Source organism: Plutella xylostella, chromosome 24 (genome assembly GCF_932276165.1).
Source record: "Plutella xylostella chromosome 24, ilPluXylo3.1, whole genome shotgun sequence".
Lineage (NCBI taxonomy): Eukaryota > Metazoa > Arthropoda > Insecta > Lepidoptera > Plutellidae > Plutella > Plutella xylostella.
This window is the reverse complement of record NC_064004.1, coordinates 2,519,581-2,541,240: the sequence shown is the minus strand read 5'-3', so window position 1 is coordinate 2,541,240 and position 21,660 is coordinate 2,519,581. Positions and strand designations below refer to the sequence as shown.

The following is a 21,660-nucleotide window of genomic DNA, read 5'->3' as shown; positions in this document are numbered from 1 at the left end:
GATTAATAACAGGACACTGTTGCGTGAATAAACACTTATATACCATAGGTAACTCAACTAGTCCCTTATGTAGGACATGTAAGGAAGTAGATGAGACGGTTGAACACATTCTGTTAGCTTGTCCACCTACTACAGAAACAAGATTATCTATTCTTGGACCAACAGAGCGCCTATCTCAGCTATTGGAACACCCATGCTTGCTACTCCAGTTTACTCGGGAGCTAGGCTGGCTGAGCTGAAATCAAGGGGATATGTACAAAGGTTCCACTCGAGAGAGCCACGTACAGGATCTTCACCCCCTACCACAATAGAATAGAATAGAATAGAGAGTACGGAACCCTCAGTGCGCCAATCCAATTCACTCTTGGCAGGGTTTTTTAGATATTTACACTCAGAGAAAAAAAGTTACTCTAACAAAATGGCGACATTTTAGAATTCTATCAACATCTTTACGTTTTTTATGAACTGTATCATTAAAACTATTTGTCTTATTGAGATCAAGCTAGTCTCTTTGTACGTAAATAATTAATTTTGCTGTAAGCCAAAACTCAGATACTAGGCATGACCGAAAAATTTATGGATTTGAGGGCTTTTGAGATGGAAAAAACATATTTAGCTTAACCCAAAATCATCACCACCAACATAATTATAAAAAAAACATCATTAAAAAGTTATAAAATAACGAAATTATTATATTGAAATCACGTGGTGTGTTATGGCCAGTCATTTAGGTGATGGGCATGCCCATCTTGCCCATATGGGTGGATCCGCGCCTGAAATAACATTTAAGACTTACCCCCTTATTCATAGAAAAGTTACAATACTTTTTAACTAATAAACTGTTTTGTCCCTCTCTGTCAAAGAACAAATTGTTCTTTGTCGGAGAGGGACAAAACAGTTTATTAGTTAAAACGTTTTGTAACTTCTCTATGAATAAGGGGGTTAAAATCTATATTACAATAAGGGCGGCCTTATCGCTAAAAGCGATCTCTTCCAGGCAACCTTACGAGCTAAGGGAGACAATTTTGAATATAAATGAGGTATCAATTAGGTACTCGTACATCCTGTTTTTATAAATAAGCCAAAATTCAAACAGTATGTTTAACAGAGTAGTTAGTAATTAGTTATTGGTGCACATTTAGTAAAAAAAAACAGCTTTTGTTATGAAATATATGTACTTTTTATGCTTGCTATACGTTACAACTATTTATTTTAAAGTGAAATCATTTATAACAAATCTATGCAAAAGGAACGCTTATTATTAAAATAATTATTAAGCCAAATTTTATAATTTAAGGAAGAGTCACGTATAATGCCGATTTCAGGCAATACTTAGATAAGTTTCACGAAATTCACCTCCTAGCTCGTTAACAGCTTCACATCCATAATACCCTTGATCAGTGGGCTGAATATTCTTTATAACAACTCTATCGTTGGTTATAACAACGTTATTTGACGCAACCAACGGTTTAGCGTTGTGAGTTATCGTTAGTTTTGGCGTTGGGACTCCGTTCACTTCGCATATTTTGACTTCTTCTCCAAGCTTCGCTGCTACTTCATTCGCAGTCTTTATTGAAGGTTTCGCTGGAAAATGGAATTAGTTAGTAAGGTAAGTATCTGAACAAATGTTGGTATATAGTACCTAAGTAGGTACTACTGTACTAGTACCTAGGTGGTATCATATCTAGGAAATCAACAGTTAGTGGGCAGTAAAGATTAGGCTTGTTTCGATAAGTCCATATGCATTGTTGAACTGGTCCTGTAAACATAATATTAAAAACAATCATGGGAAGGCTCTAACTCAGCAATAGGGGCTTGCTTTGTATAATATAATCAAGGGGCTGAGACTGCCATTACTTATGAAATAGAAACTAACCTTGAACAGTAACCTTGATAGAACGCAGTTCAGTCCCAAAGCCGTTATCAACGGCGCACTGGTAAGTTCCAGCATCTTCTAGAGTGGTGTTCTTGATGATGAGTCGTCTTCCTGAGCTCCTGTTGTGTCGGGTCACTCGGTCGCCGGGCGCCCCATTCACATTTTTGCCGTCTTTGGTCCAGTCAGGGTGGGCTAGTGGGCTGGGGAGGATATTCAAGTTAAATACTTTACTTTCGCTGGCTTTTGAAGTGGTTTGACAATATACCTACCTAGTTCCACAAAGAAAACAAGTTAGGGTAGGTATCGTCATATGCATTAATTTTCTATGGCGTACACTGTACCTTAGAAAGTGAAGAGACATAAGGTAGGGCACCTGCCAACTGTTTATCCTGAAATCGTGGTAATCTATGGGCCTAATTTTTGTACCTTCCTCTATTATAATTAATTTTGCATCGTAATCACCGTATAACAGAAGCACAAACTATATAGTGCCACAAACTTATCTGTTCCGGTGAGAGCGAACTAAATTGGTACATATAATCTATGTCAATATGAAATTCATTTAGTAAGTAATGAGGTATGTATGGACCAATTTAGTTCGCTCTCACCGGAACAGATAAGTTTGTGGCACTATACATATATTATATTATTAATATGTATGTGGGAGTGGAACAGAACGCAAGATGAAGTATCCATGACGACGAATAACAGAGAAGCATAGAGTACATGAAGAGAGTGAAAGACGTAAAGACGAAAAGACGAAAAGACGATGTCGATATTTCTTTGATTTTATTTTAACCCGTGTAAATAAATGTGGATTAAATACTAACATCTTATTTAATTCCTACAAATTGGGGGCTCGTCGGGGTGAATAAATATAAGAAATATCGGCGATGACGGCGCATAAAAGACGATGAAGAAGACAGAACGGCAAGCGGCAGGGGGCCATTTTTGAAAATAACAAGAATGACAGCGAAAAATTTTAATAAAATTTTTCTTCGCTTCAACGACGATTTCGGGTCTGAGCATCTACCAACTTAAGACGAAAAGACGTAACGAAGACGACAGGAAGATGCCCAGGACGATGACGACGGAGGATGACGCGGAGAGAGGTGGAGCATCAAGACCGCTGATATACACGGAGGAACTGATACGCAAATTCAGTGGGCAGGACCAGACCGATTCCGCAGCACGGTGGGCGCAAGAAGTCGACGACAACGCCGAGATCTTCGGGTGGACAGAGTTGCAGCGGCTGATCGTAGGACAGAGGTCACTGACGGGTACGGCAGCACTCTGGCTGCGATCGGAAAGACCCTTTAAGACGTGGGAGGCGCTGAAGACGGCGATCACAGAGGAGTTCCCAGATTCTGTAGACTCTAAGACCATTAACGAGATGATGAGCAGCAGAAAAAAGAAGCCTGATGAAAGTTGCTTGGAATATTTTTATATTATGAAAGAGTTGGGTAAACGAGGGAAGATGGATGATTATGTTGCCATCAAATATATAGTGGACGGTATAGTGGACCATGAGCTAAACAAAGTGATGTTACACAGTGCCACGACATATTCAGAGTTGAAAGAGCAACTAAGAATTTATGAAATTGTGAAGGAAAAGACGAAGGGCGAGAGTCAGCATTATGCGACTATGAGGGTATCGACGGCGCACATTAATAAACGATGTTTTAGCTGTGAAGATTCCAACCATGTATCAGTGGACTGTCCGAAAAAGCAAAGAGGTGCGAAGTGTTTTCGATGTAACGAATTTGGGCATATCTCAACCGCATGCCCTGAAGGAGGACATGCAGCAACAGCAACAGCCAATGAAAGCGCTACGGACGGCATAGACAACTTAAAGACGGATTCAAGACGAACGATGTTCACGGTGGAAACAGGCGATAGCGGCGCTATGACGGACTTCACGACGGACTCACGACAGAGCAGCGGAAACGGATATCAAGAGATGTCGATAAAGCAGATGTCGGTAATGTCAATCAGGATGGACGAGGCGGCAAATGATGAGCATAGATACCAAGAAGAAGAAGATGACAGGGCATAGATTCGATTCTTGCGAAGAAGAACAGAGTGCTGTCACAAGAAATGTCAATGTAAAAAGGTTTCAAGACGATGTAAACAAACAAGATTTGCATAATGAAAAGGAGAAACTGATGAACATTTGCGAAAAATCTGTAAATATGGTGATAGATAACAGGAAGATAATGAGAGATGCACCAATCAAGACAAGGATGAGGATGATGTTAGAGTTAAGAAATCAAGTGGGACCAAGGCGAAGAAGGGTAAGAAGGCGAGTGACACATAAGAGAAGAAAGATAAGAAGAGAAGCGATACACGAGATAAAAAAGATGAAAAGAAAGAGGGAAAAGAAGATGAAACGCAAGAAGACAAGAAAGAAGAAAAGAAAGGAAGTGATATTGGGGGAAAGAAAGATAAAAGTGATGATGAACGAATGATGACGAATGTGTGTGTTTTAAGTTGTAATGCCGTATTTGTTTATTATTATTAGTTAAGGTGTTAATATCGTTTAAGTTGTTTTTAAATGCACATACTGAGGGCAGCATGTAAGCAGGATGGCCGAGTGTGGGAGTGGAACAGAACGCAAGATGAAGTATCCATGACGACGAATAACAGAGAAGCATAGAGTAACTACATGAAGACAGTGAAAGACGTAAAGACGAAAAGACGATGTCGATATTTCTTTGATTTTATTTTAACCCGTGTAAATAAATGTGGATTAAATACTAACATCTTATTTAATTCCTACATGTAGGTAGGTATTTAATTGGATTTTTATAGAAAAAAATACTCACGTGCCACCGAAAATGCAAAATAGCGCCGTGGTCTCCCCCGCAACCGCCCTAACCTCTTTACTGACGTACTGCTCCACCAATCTACCCTCATTGCCACCCTCGCTGCTCAGACCTGTGATGACAGCTTCCGACACCACCACTGGCAAGTCTACCGCATCATTCCTCGCCATACAGACGTATCTAAAGTCTCCCACATTCACATCTTCGGTTGTAGCATTTGAAAAGTAAAGAGCTCCGTTCGGAGCCTGTGTGATCCGTTTATTGATGATTGCCTCAATCAGGGTGTGATCTTTCCCGTGTTGTAGGAACCATTGCACTTCAGGCTTCGGATATCCTTCAGGGACGTCACAGTCCAAGCTAAAGGGAAGGCCTTTTGCTGGTTTGATGTTGACTGAAGGCGTAGTCTCTGGAGCTTTGAGATAAGTTTGTTTGACGCTGAATTTCGGGGAGGTTGCAATGCCCTTATGGGTTTCGGTGAAGCATTGGTAGACCCCTTCCACGGCTGGCGAGGGTTGCAACACCAGTAGTGATTTGTCGTCGAGGAATTTTATTTCGGGTGTCATTTTGCCGTCTTCTAATGGCGTCCCGTTTCTCAACCACCTATAAAACAATAAAGGTCTTAGTAAAATTCAAAGGGTGAAATTACACCAGTGAAATTCGCAAAAGCATTTGAAGTTTAATGTTTCCAACATTTTCATCATCATCATCAGCCGATAATCGTCCACTGCTAGACAAAGGCCTCTCCCAATGAGCGCCAACTTTGCTCCAAACTCGGCCTTCCTGCTGTTTAAGCTACCTGATTAAGGTCATCGGTCCAGCCAGCGGACTGGAGGGGGTCCCAATACACTACATACATAATCCCCCCAGTTCGTTGACTCAAAATACAATACGACTTTTTTACTTCTGTTTAGCAGGACTTACGTTCTTATGCCACCTTGGTTAGGGTCGTCTGCGCGCGCGCAGGTCAACACCACCGGCTGGCCGTGTTCACGGAACAATATTTCTTCGTGTGCTGAGCCGCCATCTTGTTTCACAGGCTGAGCGGAAACTGAAAAACAAAGCGACAAATTATTTACGTTTTGAAGAGCACCTGGTAACTATCGAAGCTTCTAGGCCATTAGGACAAATATGAGATAGGTAGGTAGGTAGTTAGTCAGACAGTAGTAGCCAGTCAGCCACAAAAAACAGTCAATCTTTAAGCAATAACTGCGTATTTCTTTGGTAAATTGTTGTTGGTCATTTGCAGCTGACTAATCTTATCACTTATAAAAATTAGAGTAGGTATATAACTACTTGGTAACTAACCAATATAAGTAGTCAATATTAAACCCAAAAACAAAACACTCTTGAAAATTAAAGTCATTTTTAAAGTTTATTGAGTGCAAGATAGTTGGCAGAAGACTGAGGTTTTGTCCCGGTGCGATGTGTTTTTATCCGTTTATATCTTACCTGTTAACGTTATTCAAATTACCTACACATAAATAAATTCTGTAAGTAAGTAGGTAGGTATGTAGATATTTTCATAAAATACATACCAGGATAAAGCGACTGCTAAACTATCTAGTAGGGACGACGATTAGTTAAAAAGGCTAGTTTTCCTTATACTAATCCTTATCCTTACTAAATTAAGACAATGTAGAGTATTCATAGTATGTAGGTAGTTAGGTACCTAACCCATATTGATTATCGTAATTAGGTATAATAAAAATATAATAACTACATTTCTAAGGAGACTCTTTACTTATACATAAGTAGAAATTGAATTTGTATGTAGGTACCTAACTAGATAGTTACTTATATCGCGAATTTCCGAAAATCATAGGCAAAATGTAGATAACCCCTTGATACACGTAGTACCTACCTATATACTTAACTACTACCAAAAAGAGACATTTAGTTAAAATGAAACTAGTCATACAGGTCTTTAACCATTTTACTAACAGCACTGCAACATGTGACAGAGGGATTCCCCGATTCCATTTGGAAGGAAAAAGGCTTTACTCTATGTATTCAGGAAAACTAACCGTAATATTTATTTATTTATGCGGAACTCGTGATAATAGGTACAGTTAACAAAAGAGATTTTCCAGTGTAAGGCCAACTATAGCGCCGCCGCCGCCGCCAGATGAAAAAAATCATAACTTCCGTTTGGGATTAACATGAAGAGGGCGTGAAACGTGGCAGTTTTGGGAAAAAGTTTTTCACAGATATTCAGAGCCACACTCCGTGTGAATCGAAATAGAAAACATAGGCAAGGCGCGCTTCATTTGTCACCGTTGCCGCGACACCGCCTCGACTATCGTGCCACGGGTGAATGGCGCCTTAGAATGAGAATGTTGTCTGAGAGTGGTCAGGTTTCTTTGCCCCATACTGTACCATACTTACTTGTCGTCATAGTGTCGTCATCACCGCACCGGCAGCAGCAGTTGTCTACTGAGACCTATGAAATGATAATATGGGATAGCCGAACAGCAAAGGCAGGTAAAATATCTACAGCTACAGTATTTAAAGAATAATTATAAATTTTCTATATAAAAATATGCCATTTAAGCTTCATTTAGGTATGCATGAAAAAACAATTAGTTTCCTACGCAACACGACCTAGGTCAAATCACAGACTAACATTGACATGACATTTCATCGCTGTCACCAAGTGTCACAATTTTTTATCTGTGTCTCAATCGAACTCGTAGAATTTTTCATCGTAGTAAATTAGAGAAATGATTAATCAAAAATAATTCTATTTACAATAATCCAATTTGCGCAACAACCACTGTAGTATTTACACGTGTGATTTTCTTTAGAGTGCGTGCGTTCATCACCCGCGATCCTTTAGCTGAGACTGCAAAATGATCGAAGGGAACAAGGACGAAGCAGAGAAATGCATAGACATAGCTCAGGCTGCATTTTCTTCTGGAAACGCCGAGAAGGCCGAGCGATTCCTGTTGAAGGCTGAGCGGCTGTACCCGACAGCTCGTGCTAAGGAGCTGTTGGCGCGGGTGAAGGCCGCAGGTCCGTCTACGGGGACTCCGAACAAGACTCCTCCGAGCAGCCCCAGCGGTGACGATGTTCGCAAGCGGAAGCCCCCTGCGCACCAGCCGCAGCAGCGCGAGTACACCACGGAGCAGCTGGAGGCGGTCCGACGCATCAAGACAAAGTGCAAAGATTATTATGAAATCCTCGGTGAGTTTGTGACATTTGTTTAATTTGATTGAGTTTTTACACAAGGTCACTTTTTACGTGGTAGGTAGAAGGCCTTGTGGTTGTTTGAAGAAAGATAGGTCAATGTTTTACCTCGTCTCATTAATATGTTTTACTGTGAATTCAGTGAGTTTGTTTTGCCAATCTTACATTGTTTAGTTTTTTCCATCTATTCATGGATTCCAAAGTTATTGAAGAACTGTATTTTTATACATTTGATTCGGGTTTGTTAAGAATATTTAATATTGGTGATATTATGGACAGAGATGTAAGTTAAAATCTCACCTGTGATATGTACCAAAATATTTATTTATTTATTTAAACACTTTATTGTATGTATACACAAATTACACAGTTTAAAGAAAAAGTTAACAAGTACAAGAAAGAACAATACAAGTATATATATACAAAGGCGGACTTATCGCCTAAACGCGATTTCTTCCAGTCAACCTTTATGGTGTGGAAATAAAAGTAAGCCTATAACTCTTAAAATTAAATAAAACTACTGTATACACAGAGACAATCAAGTGTAACCTAATCCAAATTTAAATAAACATATCTAACTATAACCTAACATATTAAGTTCTAAGCTAAAAATAAATAAATATAAATAACTATTATGTACCTACATATATTAACTATCATGTTTAAATAATAAACATTTAGGATTTTTTTAGCTGTAGTTTGACCTTTTGGTGTTTCAAATTTGCAATTGCAACAGGCAACATAGAAACCCACTATAAAATAATGTTCTCATCTTCCTGTTCTTCTTTTTCTTATTAATTTGGTGACAAACACTAGACCTGGTCTGGGTAGCTGGACATACATACAAGGGTCTTTTCATACTCACCTTTCTATTCTATTCTCTGTGGGGGTGTAAGTACCTGCACCTGAATCTCACTAATGGAATGGAGTGCATATTCCCAAGGTCTGAACTGCAGTTTGGTGGGTTAACATATCTAGAAATTCTAAATCTATGCAGAAGTGCTATTCTAAAACTTTCTACTACTACGGGCCTAAAAGTCTAACACCATTCATAGAAAATTTACAGGACATTTAGCTATTGAACTGTTTTGTCCCTCTCTGTCAAAGAACAAATTGCAAATTGTATTTATTTATATTTTATATTAATATTAAAACACAGCATTACAAGCTGACATAACCCTCATCAATGTCCCCAGGGGTGTCGAAGGAGGCCACAGACTCAGACATCAAGAAGGCATACAAGAAGCTGGCGCTGCAGCTGCATCCGGACAAGAACCACGCGCCCGGGGCTGCGGAGGCTTTCAAGGTAAGTCTTTATGCAGGGTGGATTGGGGAAACTAGATTTTTTTTCGCAAATTTCCTAAGTTTTAGAACAAAAGTTATTTAGGTTGACCTCCTGAGACCTCCTTTGGCTTAGTATTTATAGCACTTTTGCAAGATCCTGCAGAATGATGACTAAATCTGTCAGGTATCCTGCACATCTAGATTCTAGATCATAAAAATATATATTTTTGCCTCATAGTCATTAAAATGTATAGTCAGTCAAATTATAATGTCCTGACAACAAAGAGTGCGATTTTGCTAAGACTTTTTATGATCGTCAGTTATTTACTTACTTTTACATACATTTTAAAAATAAAATACTGATTGATTATGGATTTCTAATGGATTTGTCCTTTAATAAATCTAACAGATCAATTAAATACGGTCTTAAACTATTAGTTAGGACCCACTTCCGTTTTCACGACTTTATGGTTGGACTGTAAATTAGGTAGTGAAGTCATACAATGTACAACATTTGGAAATTTCTCAGAAAGATGGTAAACATTCATAATTCAATTGGCATTGATATGGTTTTTGAGGATGTTGTGCTAAATATGTGCAATTGTGGAATCTCTCATTGTTAGGAGTGGGGACAACACTTTTGTTCAAAGCTTTATGTTGATTACGTGGACCAATAGCAACACAGTAAAAAACATTTTGGTACTAAGTTGAAAAATAGACTATAATCAGTTAACTTATTTAAATGAATGCCAATGGAATACCTACACACAAAGAGTATAAAACAGGTAGGTATCACTAATTTATAATGTGGGATGCTCATTAACTAATTATTTATTACTGTATACCTTTGTATAATACAGTCATTCCTACAAACTGTTAACTTAACTATATTTGAACAAATATTTACACTGAGTGCAGAAATTCACCTTTGCCTACCCCTGGTAATATGGCTTCTAGCTTTTGACTGAGAGATCGAAATAATGAGTAGGCTATATTATTGTTGTCAGCTTCCTGCATCTTCATACCCAATTTTATCCAAATCCGTTCATTAGTTTTTCCGTAAAAGACCAACAAACACACACACACACACACAGAACACAGTTTCCTTTATTGAATGTTGTTGCGTATATCTGACCAACAGATGGCGTTGCCAGTACTTTTAGTTTAAAGGCGGAAACATATAATTAACAGATTCTGAACGGTTCATCGACAGTCGATTGTCTCGCCAATAGAACGATAACTTACTTAATCACGAGACAATCGACTGTTAATGAACCGTTCAGAATCAGATCTGGAACGCAGCCTAAATGCCACAGAACTTCACTTTAAAAACCCCCCTTACCCCCAGGCCATAGGCAACGCGGCCGCGGTCCTAACCGACCCTGAGAAGCGCAAGCAATACGACGTGCGTGGCGAAGAGCCGTCGCACCAGACGACTGGACACACGCATCATCAGTACTACGCTCGCGGGTTCGAATCCGACATGACGGCTGAGGAACTGTTCAACATGTTCTTTGGGGCTACAGGTACAAATGTCTTTGGTAAATGTCCATTTTCTATTACTTGTAGTGTTTGCATGGTTTGTTTTTTGAGGTATTAGATCCGATAGTTAACCACTGAAGACTCATTGGTACACCAAAAACCAAAAACAATGGATTTTTAACTGTCTGATATCCCAGTATGTGAAACCTTGGCAGAGGCCTATGTCCAGAGTTTGTATTCATGGCTGATGTTGTCCTACTTCTGATTCTGTCTGTTACAAACGCTAGACTTGGACTAGTATTTGTCATTGTGGTGAAAAGATTAGCCAGATTAGCAACCATTCGAGTCACTCATTTTGATGAATGCCATTCGTTACAACAAAGTGGCTCCTCCGTCGTAACAAAACTTTTGACATAATGAAAAAAATAAACCAAATGATATTTTTTGTTTTATGGCTAATTGAGATTTACTGATAATGTTGCTTTCGACAACAAAAATCTAGTACTTACCGAGTACCGAACACAAGACCTGTGCGTTCGAATATACCTATCTCCATTACGTCAAACCGAATGGTGTAGTGGCTAGCGGTCCTGACTGCTAAGCCAAAGGTCCCAGGTTCGATTCCTGGCCGTAGCAGATATTTGTGCTCTTTGTATAATTATGTTGTGTCTTTACCATCTCTGCACCATGGGGTCCCAGGCATTTGGAAGGCCGAAGGGGCCGAAGCCAACATATAGAGGCCCGTTTGACAACATTAATCTACAGGTGTCGCAAAAGGGCTATACTAAAAAAAAAAGAAAAAAGAAACGGGATTGTTTTTTCGCAAATTTCCAAAAGTCGTAATACAAAAGTTGTTCATAATGGCGTCAGCGCCTTTCGGCTTAGTATGTATACCCTTTTTACAACACCTTTATATGAGCTGTCCGGTACCCATACTAGAGGCTACAGGCTCTCTAGTTTGGGTTCGTTTGGCCGTGTGTGAAATTCAATATCCCCACATATTATTATTATAAATCTATTATTACTATCACGCCCCCCGTCCCCAGCGTTCCCCGGCGGCGGCGGCAACGTGTACCACCGGCGGCGCGCGCGCGAGCCCGAGGGCCGCGAGACGCACGGCAGCCTGCTGCAGCTGCTGCCGGTGGCGGTGCTGGTGCTGCTGTCCATGATGAGCGGCTTCTTCATCAGCGAGCCCGTGTTCAGCCTGGCGCCGAGCTCCAAGCACCCCGTGCCGAGGGAGACCAACCACCTCAAGGTAGGAGGGGGGATAGTGACATTCGTTCTAAAAGAGCCATTCGTTCGTTCTTAAAGCGCGATTAGTTCCTTCTAAAATCGCGCCATGCGTTCTTAAAGCGCTCTAAAAGCGCAATTCGCTCGTTCTTTTAGCGCCATTCGTCCAATCTAAAAGGGAAAATCGCTCTAAAAGCGCCATTCGTTCAATCTAAAAGGAACATTCGCTCTAAAAGCGCCATTGTTCGCTCTAAAAGCGCCATTCGATCGCTCTAAAAGCGCCATTCGCCCTAAAAGCTCCTCCCCCATCCCCTAAACCCCCCACCTCGGCTCGTATGTAGACAGCACACACAGCGCCACCTAGCGGGCGCCGCGAGACGCACGGCAGCCTGCTGCAGCTGCTGCCGGTGGCGGTGCTGGTGCTGCTGTCCATGATGAGCGGCTTCTTCATCAGCGAGCCCGTGTTCAGCCTGGCGCCGAGCTCCAAGCACCCCGTGCCGAGGGAGACCAACCACCTCAAGGTAGGAGGGGGAATGGTGTCATTCGTTCTTTAAGCGCCATTCGTTCGTTCTTAAAGCGCTCTAAAAAGCGCCATTCGTTCGTTATAAAAGCGCCATTTGTCGCTTTATAGCGCCATCTCTGGCTTTATAGCGCTATTTGTCTCTCTAAAAGCGCCATTCGTTCGTTATAAAAGCGCCGTTCGTTCTAAAAGAGCCATTTATCGCTCTTAAAGCGCCATTCGTTCGCTCTAAAAGCGCTTTTCGTTCGCTCTAAAAGCGCTCTAAAAACTTCATTCGTTCGCTCTAAAAGCGCTATTCGTTCGCTCTAAAAGTACTATTCGTTCGCTCTAAAAGCGCTATTCGTTAGCTCTAAAAGCGCCGCACCCATCCCCTAAACCCCCCACCTCAGCTCGTATGTAGACAGCACACACAGCGCCACCTAGCGGGCGCCGCGAGACGCACGGCAGCCTGCTGCAGCTGCTGCCGGTGGCGGTGCTGGTGCTGCTGTCCATGATGAGCGGCTTCTTCATCAGCGAGCCCGTGTTCAGCCTGGCGCCGAGCTCCAAGCACCCCGTGCCGAGGGAGACCAACCACCTCAAGGTACGAGGGCAAAAAGGAGGGTTTTGTGTCATTCGTTCTTTAGTGCGTTTCTTTCCGTTTATAGATGCCATTCGTTTGTTTTTCAAGATTCATTCGTTCGTTCTGCAAGCTACATTCAAGATACATTCTTCCTTTGGTCCCAATCCCAATCGTTCGTTCTGAAAGCCTACATTCGTTATTTGTAAGGTTCGCAAGATCAGAAAGCAGAAAAAGAGCATTTTCATTCTTTATTCGAGATTCGTTTGTTGGTCTTTAAGAACGTTTCTTCCGATGGCTGATTCATTCGTTCGCTCAGTCCTTTTATTCGTTATTCCATCTTCATTCATAATATATTACAGATGAAACAATCACGCTGTCATTACGAGGGGATTAAGAATACAAACAATACAATAGCTCCGTCTAACAGCAACTTCTATAGCACTCTAAACTGCCATCTAGCGAACTTTGTGGTAACTACTGAAACTCTTAACAAACTATAGCACCAATAAGCCAGCGCATTATTAGCGCACCATCTTGCGGACCTTTTTACCAACTGTTGTCTTGCCTACCTAGCGGCATCCAGCAAAAGCTTTAACTGACTTCTACAACTTTTACCAACCGTTATCGTGCAGTTTTTCAATTGAATTTTCTGCAGGTTCCATACTACATGAACAAAACTTACTACATGAAGGAAAACTTTCACACTGAGTAACAGGATTCCCTGTATCTACGGTGACAGATATTGTCAACAACTTAAAAATACATTTTCTACCGCCATCCAGCGAACCTATTACCGTTATCTTGCCAACCTAGCACCATCTATCAAACCTTCTAACCAACTTCTCTCCCTTCAGGTTCCGTACTACGTTAAAGAAAACTTCCACACGTAGTACCAGGGTTCCTTACGTCGCCTGCTCTATAACACATTCCATATAATAATATTTATGTATTGTGTCAACACACTCATCAAGCAGCCGCTTCATCAAAATTAACAACACTTTAAACACTATTTAGGGGTTCCTGTGCCAACTTCTACAACAAGCGTTAAGTGCCATCTAACGGATAATGTCACAACAAATTTCATAGCGCCATCTAGCGGCCCTTTTACCAACCGTTATCTTGCATTGTCTTGAATCAAATTTTCTTCCCCAGGTTCCATACTACGTGAAGGAAAACTTCCACACGGAGTACCAGGGTTCCCTACGTCGGCTGGAGGCGGCCATCGAGGAGGAATACCTGGTGGGGCTGCGGCACGCGTGCCAGAGAGAGAAGAACTACAAGGACAGCATGACGTGGAAGGCGAGGTGAGAGCGAGACAGATATACTACTAATTCTGCTTTCTATGTTATGAGGAATGGGAGCGTTTTTAGGTATGTACGGATAGGAGGATGGACTGGATGTAGGACGAATAGATGGGTATATAGATACATGGCTTGATAGGTAGAATGATGAATAGCTGCCAGTTTCAATACTCTATCTATCGACAGCTGACCGTTACTATCGAATACGATATTTACACATAAAAAGTTGCGTTCTGTCAAAATTGTAGTTACTTAACTGTCAGCTATCGATAGAGTTTTTGAAACTGGCAATAGATAGAGTTATTGAAACTGGCAATAGATAGACGGATGTATGGATAGATAGAGGATGCATGAATGGATAGATGTAAGGATCGAAGGACCAAAAATCGGAGTAGATAGATGGAATGAATCTGAGCTGGTATAGAGAGATAGACCATGGGTATATAGATGGATGGAAGACAGATAGCTAGATGTATAGACGCACGGAGTACCAGGGTTCCCTACGTCGGCTGGAGGCGGCCATCGAGGAGGAATACCTGGTGGGGCTGCGGCACGCGTGCCAGAGAGAGAAGAACTACAAGGACAGCATGACGTGGAAGGCGAGGTGAGAGCGAGACAGATGTAGTAGAGCGAGACAGACGATACTGTTCATGATAATTACTAAGAACGGTATGGATGTGAGAAGGCGAGGTGAGCGAGCGAGACATAAGATACTATGTACTGATCCAACTTACTTTATTATTAGGAACGGGAGTAAAAACGCTCCTGTATCCATATGGATAGAGAGATAGACAGTTAAATGGCTAAATCGATAGACGGATTGTACAAATGCATGGGTGGATTAATGCATGAAAGGATGCATAGAAAGATGAATGATGCATGTATAGAATGTTAGGATCGAAGGATCAAAATTGTAGATATAAATAGATTTTTAGGAAGAAAGAAAGAAAAAAAGTAATTAATGAAATGAATAGATGAAAAATGCATGAATAGATAGATGTTAGGATCGAAGGATGAACATTGGAGCGGATAGATGGATTGTTTTTTAAGCTGGATGAATTGATAGAAGGATACATGGATCGATAGATTAATGCATAGACGGATGGATGTTAGAATAGATAGATGTTAGGATCGTAGGACCAAAAATCGGAGTTGATAGATGGAAAGAATCTTAGCTGGTATAGACAGATGGAGCATGGGTACCTACATAGATGGATGGAAGACAGATAGCTAGATGTATAGACGCACGGAGTACCAGGGTTCCCTACGTCGGTTGGAGGCGGCCATCGAGGAGGAATACCTGGTGGGGCTGCGGCACGCGTGCCAGAGAGAGAAGAACTACAAGGACAGCATGACGTGGAAGGCGAGGTGAGAGCGAGACAGATATACTACTGATCCTACTTATAGTATTAGGAATGAGCAAGACAGATATAGTAAAGCGAGACGGGCGATACTGTTGATGATACTTATGTTGTAAATATGTGTGAGTATGGATGAATAGTAGGGACTGGACGGATAGATGAATGGACGGATGGACGGAGGCTGGATAGGGGGATATTATTATATTGGTCCACAAACAGTTTGACACAAATGAAAGAAAGAAAGAAAGAAAGAAACATTTATTTGACACACTGAACAATAAAAACAGAAACAAAAAGAACAAAAGAATACTACAAAAAATATATATGAAAAAACAGAAAATAATACAATATAAACAAACAAGGTTGCTGTCCAGAGCGTCAAAAAGGCACCAGCTCAGCGTGTGCTATGGCCAGAGAGGCCACAGCGCTGGTTTTCAGCTGGCCCTTAGTGTTGTGACCTCAGTCACGAACGCGAGGTAAATTAATTAGGATGGGTTGTGTTATGTTGTGTGTATGTGTGTATGTGTGGAATGTGTGTATATTTGAGTAAGCTAGGTGAATGCGGAGTTGCAGAAAGGAACATTAAGCTAATGTCGGTAATAAATCTATGCTGTCTCTCCGTATACTGTCAAAGCTAGGCAGCAATATATTTAAAGCCGACATTAGCTTAAAGTTTCTTTCTGCAACTCAGCGTTTGACACAAAGACTAGTGACATGCAAGATTTGAAAATGCCTACTTTTATCCCTAAATTCACACAAGACCCTATCTTTCATCTTACTACCCTTTTTTGCATCTGTTCAATGTGATGTGTTTATTTGCAGAAACTTCGGCGACTCGCGCCAGCTGTCGGAGGCGCAGAAGCTGCGGACGCCATCTTGCGAGAAGCTGCAGAGTTTCCATCGATAATCGCGAAACTAAATCGTCATAAACCTAATTTATGTCTGGATAAATGTTATCTGCGGGATAAAATTCATTCTTACAGTGCCACAAACTTATCTGTTCCGGTGACAGCTCCCATAAATGTCTAATATTTTTTCACTCTATGAGATTTTAAGTTTGCTCAAATCAAAGTGGTAATTCGCCCTTGCGGTTTTAATAAACCCATCTAATATATATTCATATACTTATAATTTATAAGTAAGTAAAGAGATATGAATCAATTTAGTTCGATTTCACCGGAACAGATAAGTTTGTCGCACTGTACTCAGTCTGAAGTTGTGTTTTAGGCAGTGACAGCATGTTTTTTTTATCAAACAGATATGTTTTAATCTTACTGAAACAGACACAATTTTTTTTCAAACGTAGTATTAGCACTGCACCTAAAATTGAACTTTATGGTCGAGGTACAGACGTTCAATTTTCAACAAGCAAAATCACAATTTGATTTTAAAATGCTAAATGAATAGAAAACAATGTTTTTATTTACAAAAAGTATTTATGTAAAAGTTGATTCATTCATTTTTGAATTATACAAGACGCTAACGTTATTTATAGTGATTTGCACCAAACATTTAAACGAAATTCTTGCTTTGACAGTATACTAACTAAACAAGAGAGCAATAGATTTAATTTCGTTTAAATTAGTGGTGCAAGTCGCCCTTAAAGAATGAAGTGTTCATTGCATTTTAAACTACATATACTATGTAGTATCTGCGGACTGCGTATAACCTATATAATATTGCTGTATATAAAAGTAGGAAAATTTATATATTAAAACATACGAATATGGGACAAAACTATTTACCTTTTCTTTTAAAAAAAGTTATGGAGAGAGAAGCATTTACTTATCTCAAAATGAAAGTATGTGGAAGCAAGTTTTTTGTGTTTACCATGTTTCTAGAATCAGTATAGATAGAAAAAATACATGTAAGTATATTATGTAGCGTTGATATTGTATGTGGGTAGGTATTTATATGACAACCTCTGGCATTTTTGGTTCCTAGTGGAAAACATTATGCAAAGATAAAAGGTTGTTTAAATAAATACTAATTTTAGGAAATTAAAAGGGGATGTTGTTGTAGTCAGATTTTTGCACCAATCACACTAAACCCGCACCATTTCTTAAAAAATATAACTGAATATTTAAATGTTTTTTATCCTCAATATTCACAAATTGATACAACGACAAATATCCACAACATTTAAGAGAGTACTATTCCAACCTTTAAAGTTATCAACTGGTTATTAATTTTGAAAGGAAAATATAAACAGTAAGTTTAATAAATTAATTTATTTCAGGAAGCTTTAAGATAGAATGGAAGACATGTGAAAAGTGTTAAATCAAATTTGATAAAAAAATAAGATAACAACATACATACAGACGAATTGAGAACCTCCTCCTTTTTTCGAAGTCGGTTAAAAATGGTTCGGCTTCACGGGTCTTCTTTATCTAAATTTACTTATAAGGTAGTTTACTTTAATATCAGCAATACTTTAAAATAAAAAAAAAAAACACCAAATAGGCTAGACCAACTTATTTGACCCGACGTAGACAAGTTATTACTTTGGATTAAATTAAGTATAGTGCCACAAACTTATCTGTTCCGGTGAGAGCGAACTAAATTGGTCCATATAATCTATGTCAATATGAAATTCATTAGTACAGTAAGTAATGAGGTATGGACCAATTTAGTTCGCTCTCACCGGAACAGATAAGTTTGTGGCACTATAAATGCACTGTATGTAAAAAAACATATTTATCCTAAAATGTTATACTATTATTGTTATTGTGCGTGTGTATATTGCTTTATAAAATTGTTTTTACTATTATAACTATGATTGTTTTAAGTAACCGTCACTTATTTAAAAATAAATATAAAGTATAGTAGAATTGTATGGGTGTTGTTAATTTTGGGTCCCAATAAATTGGGTAGGATTGTCCAACCAAGTTGGTGGGCATAGGTGGGTTTTAACTTGGTGGGCTACTGCCCAACGACGGCCATGTATATGTATAAAGCTGCGTACAGACCGGCCCAACGAACGGCCAACGAACGTCCAACGATGGATATTTATCATACATAATACAGGGCAGATTGCAGCAACGAAGGTCAACGATACCCATAGACTTAGTATATACTGGCGTAATACTAAGTCTAAGACGATACCCGTTCGTTTGGCCGGTCTGTACACATCTTTAGAAGAAGGTAAAGGTAAGTACTAATAATACTAGGTCTGCCTTGCCTCCTGCCAAAGAAGTACTTTAAGTTTAACACTAGCAATGTGCGTTTATGATGGAATTATCTAAAATTAACTATTTCATTTATGCTCCGAAAATTAAAAATACCGAAAAAATATTCTGAGTTCATACCACAGGCCGAAAATATGCTGAAAGAACCATAGAAGAACACAAACTAGAAAGAACAAAAACATGTCATTCATTTGAAAAATAGTAAAACTGTCAGTGTCATGCGTTTTCACCAAAAATGAAAAACTAATTTCTTTCACCAAAATGACTAAATTATAAAGTTTTCACACATTAATCTAAATTCCCTGTACAGCAAAAGCAATATTGACATAATGGCGTCGGTGATGAAGAGATCTTTAGTTCTAAAGAATGTTGTGATGAACAAAAGCGCGAAAGGTGGGCTTTTAGCTGCACAAGGAAAGGAGAATTACCTGAATTCGATTCCATTGGGTAAGTGGCGATTAACTAGTTTAGTTTTTACAGAAAGTAGATCCCATTAATTTGGTACTTAGTTAGTTTCTTCTATTAAGTAATTTGGTAATTAGTTTATTTAACTTTCAATGGGTAGGGTTCATATTATTTGCACATACTTGCCTTTAGGGATAACAAAGGAATGTCAGACTGAAGTATTTCTATCAAATTAATAGCTATAGGTAGGTATGTAGATAGTACCTACCCATTCCCATCCAGTGATTTTTGTAGAATACTTACCACTAAAGGACATCCAGGCTACTTATTCCAATGCAAAAATACAAGCCAACAAATAAAATTGCCAGTTGGCTTTTAAAAATGTATGTATACATGTAGTACCTATAACTTACTCAGCAAGCATGATCTAATAGCTTGGATGTCCTTTGCAGTGCGCCGGCAACAAACCTGCCATTACTCAGAGAAGAAACATGATGGCAAGGAGGGGAAACCCCATGGCATGGCATCGGGTTTTTCAGGCCAAATCTGCCCTAACTGTGGCGGGATGGCCCCAGTTGCCCCCATTCCGCCGTACGGGCCAATCAACCCCGGCAACCCCACTGGGCCAATACACGGCCCTCCGACCCCGTGTGGCCCAGCCGGCCCGTACCCAGCCGGGCCGTATAACCCGTTTGGGCCGTATCCTGTTCCGGCCCCGAATGGGCCGAATGCCCCAGAGCGACCACCAAAAGAGTTTGACGTTGAAGTAAAGAAGGGCAAAAGTGACCCACATGTTAAAAATGATAATAAGTGAAATTGTTTTGGATACTCTTATGACTTGTTTAAGATTATGAACAGTGTTTTCTTTGAATAAAACTTGGTGCTAACAATACCTTTTTAGTTTATTTGTATAAGAGAATTTAGATTTCTCATGAAAAAAATGATTAGATGTCATACCTACACGTTAGTTGGCTCCAATTTTCCGTATCTGATTTCCGTTTCCACTTCCATTCCAGCCAACACCAGTCAGCCCCCAGGCCACCTTCGTACGAGCCGCAGCTTCACCAACCGCGCCACGACGCCATCACGCCGCCCTCTCCTCCAATCACAGTCCACAAACCTCCTCCAATCCCGACACCGCAACGACAAAAACGGCGGCAAAAACAAAAACAAAGGCGCGTCAAAATCTGATAAAAACCCGTGCTCATCAGCGAACCCGCCCACAACCCCGCCCGACTGCCCCGGCACGTGTCTACCCCCGCCGTGCCATTGCCCTCCCAAATGCGTCCAATACATGACTGGGTACTTCTACTACCCTTACGGCTGGTGGTATTGCGGGCCGTATCATCAGTCGGCGTGTGCGCCTTGTGGGCCGGTGACGGCGGAGCCCTGCCCCTGCCCCGCGCCGCAGCCCCCCGCTGAAAAAATGCCGGCAACGGCTTGCATGTGCCCGGGGGGTTTAGGCGCTGCGACCCCGTTGGCAACATCAGGGGTTGCGGGTTCACCGTCGATGGGTGCCAAACAAGCGCCGTTCCCTCCCTTTGGCACGGCGCCCCCTAAAGACATAATAGAATCGTCTCCGCTAGCGGCTCGGGTCAAAAAACCCGATTACCCCAGCAAGGAGCAATCAGCGTCTGAATCTTTAAAGGCGAAGGACAAGGAAAGCAAAAGCGGGATTTCGAAATTCTTTTCGTTCAATAATTTGGAACAGCCGCCGTCGCCGTCGGATTCGTCGCCGAAACGGTTTATGTCGACCGGTGCGACGGAAGCGGAACCCGATAAAATATTACACAAAACCAGTCATACCCCGAATAATAATGTCAAAGGCGGTCGACAAAATTCATACGCCTCCGAATCGATCAAAAGCTAGTCTACTAGTAGAAAGTTAGAGACTTTTAAACCCGGCCTTTTCTCATTTGGAAACTTTAACGACCCTGGCAGGAAGCGTTAGGTACTCCTAAAATAGCCGCCCACGATGTATCTATCAGCAGCATATTTGAAAAAACCCTTTCCATCGTCTTACTCTACTTTTAAGTCATACAAATATGCCTATGTTATTGTTTACTACAGCCGTTGTTGTAGAATTTACCTGAATGTCCAAATAAAACCACGATACTCTATAAAAACATGATTTTTATTCATTTCATTTACTTAGCAACAACTTGTTCAAAATACTTAAATATGTATGTACATTTTGATTCTGGACTCTAGTCCTTTTTGGTGCAATTACGGGGCTCACCTGCAAATAAAGAAATAGTAGGTAAATACAGGGTGAAATTTAATCAGTGATGCAAGGGTAACTAACGTAGGTAGAGAATTTCCCTTTTTGGGATAACTCATATCAATTGGATGAGTAGGTCTTTGTCAGTTTGTTTTTGCACTGACACACCATCATGCTGGTAAGAAATGGTCCAAGCTTAGGAAGGCAGTTTAGACCTTGGGG

At 40.4% G+C, this 21,660-nt stretch overlaps 4 protein-coding genes across 8 annotated transcripts in view; 2 read left to right on the top strand and 2 right to left on the bottom strand.

Moving 5' to 3' along the window:
* Nucleotides 1–1,156: 1,156 nt before the first annotated feature.
* LOC105394779 (hemolin) lies at nt 1,157–6,161 on the bottom strand. The gene is made up of 5 exons (XM_048629961.1): nt 6,007–6,161; nt 5,623–5,749; nt 4,702–5,301; nt 1,877–2,076; nt 1,157–1,584 (listed from the first exon to the last, which is right to left on the bottom strand). Exons 1-5 carry the CDS (start codon nt 6,062–6,064, stop codon nt 1,322–1,324), a joined length of 1,248 nt encoding a protein of 415 aa, XP_048485918.1. The 5' UTR covers nt 6,065–6,161; the 3' UTR covers nt 1,157–1,321.
* A 1,190-nt stretch (nt 6,162–7,351) lies between these two features.
* LOC105382084 (dnaJ homolog subfamily B member 12) lies at nt 7,352–17,881 on the top strand. Of its 4 annotated transcripts, none has more exons than XM_038110775.2 (6): nt 7,354–7,884; nt 9,084–9,193; nt 10,520–10,697; nt 11,700–11,908; nt 14,115–14,266; nt 16,447–17,881. In XM_038110775.2, the coding sequence occupies exons 1-6, from the start codon at nt 7,551–7,553 to the stop codon at nt 16,529–16,531; spliced, it is 1,068 nt and encodes a 355-aa protein (XP_037966703.2). In that variant the 5' UTR covers nt 7,354–7,550; the 3' UTR covers nt 16,532–17,881. The 4 variants fall into 4 exon arrangements, with proteins under 4 accessions (XP_048485857.1, XP_037966703.2, XP_037966702.2 ...); XM_038110774.2 differs by having other exon boundaries at nt 10,520–10,712; XM_048629899.1 differs by lacking the exon at nt 16,447–17,881 and adding an exon at nt 14,868–14,886 and having other exon boundaries at nt 10,520–10,712.
* A 1,090-nt stretch (nt 17,882–18,971) lies between these two features.
* LOC105382054 (proline-rich protein 2) lies at nt 18,972–21,343 on the top strand. 2 transcript variants are annotated; one of them, XM_011551877.3, is made up of 2 exons: nt 18,972–19,259; nt 20,234–21,343. In XM_011551877.3, the coding sequence occupies exons 1-2, from the start codon at nt 19,142–19,144 to the stop codon at nt 21,085–21,087; spliced, it is 972 nt and encodes a 323-aa protein (XP_011550179.3). In that variant the 5' UTR covers nt 18,972–19,141; the 3' UTR covers nt 21,088–21,343. The 2 variants fall into 2 exon arrangements, with proteins under 2 accessions (XP_011550179.3, XP_048485736.1); XM_048629779.1 differs by lacking the exon at nt 20,234–21,343 and adding an exon at nt 19,670–20,109 and having other exon boundaries at nt 18,988–19,259.
* LOC105395576 (transcription elongation regulator 1) overlaps nt 21,333–21,660 on the bottom strand; it is a 52,411-nt gene continuing 52,083 nt past the window's right edge. Inside the window, exon 23 of the mRNA XM_048629777.1 lies at nt 21,333–21,456. The gene's annotated coding sequence lies outside the window, so the exon portion shown is untranslated. The remainder of the gene's footprint in view (nt 21,457–21,660) is intronic.

Bases quoted from the DNA above. Each gene is read 5' to 3' on its own strand.
- LOC105382054 (XM_011551877.3), top strand. From the start codon at position 19,142: ATGGCGTCGGTGATGAAGAGATCTTTAGTTCTAAAGAATGTTGTGATG. The intron at 19,260-20,233 runs GTAAGTGGCGAT...CTTCCATTCCAG, and splicing joins CCTGAATTCGATTCCATTGG to CCAACACCAGTCAGCCCCCA.
- LOC105382084 (XM_038110774.2), top strand. From the start codon at position 7,551: ATGATCGAAGGGAACAAGGACGAAGCAGAGAAATGCATAGACATAGCT. The intron at 10,713-11,699 runs GTAAATGTCCAT...CCCCGTCCCCAG, and splicing joins TACAGGTACAAATGTCTTTG to CGTTCCCCGGCGGCGGCGGC. The intron at 11,909-14,114 runs GTAGGAGGGGGG...TTTCTTCCCCAG, and splicing joins GGGAGACCAACCACCTCAAG to GTTCCATACTACGTGAAGGA.
- LOC105394779 (XM_048629961.1), bottom strand. From the start codon at position 6,064: ATGACTTTAATTTTCAAGAGTGTTTTGTTTTTGGGTTTAATATTGACT. The intron at 2,077-4,701 runs GTGAGTATTTTT...TATCCTCCCCAG, and splicing joins TTTTGCATTTTCGGTGGCAC to CCCACTAGCCCACCCTGACT. The intron at 1,585-1,876 runs GTTAGTTTCTAT...TCCATTTTCCAG, and splicing joins TATCAAGGTTACTGTTCAAG to CGAAACCTTCAATAAAGACT.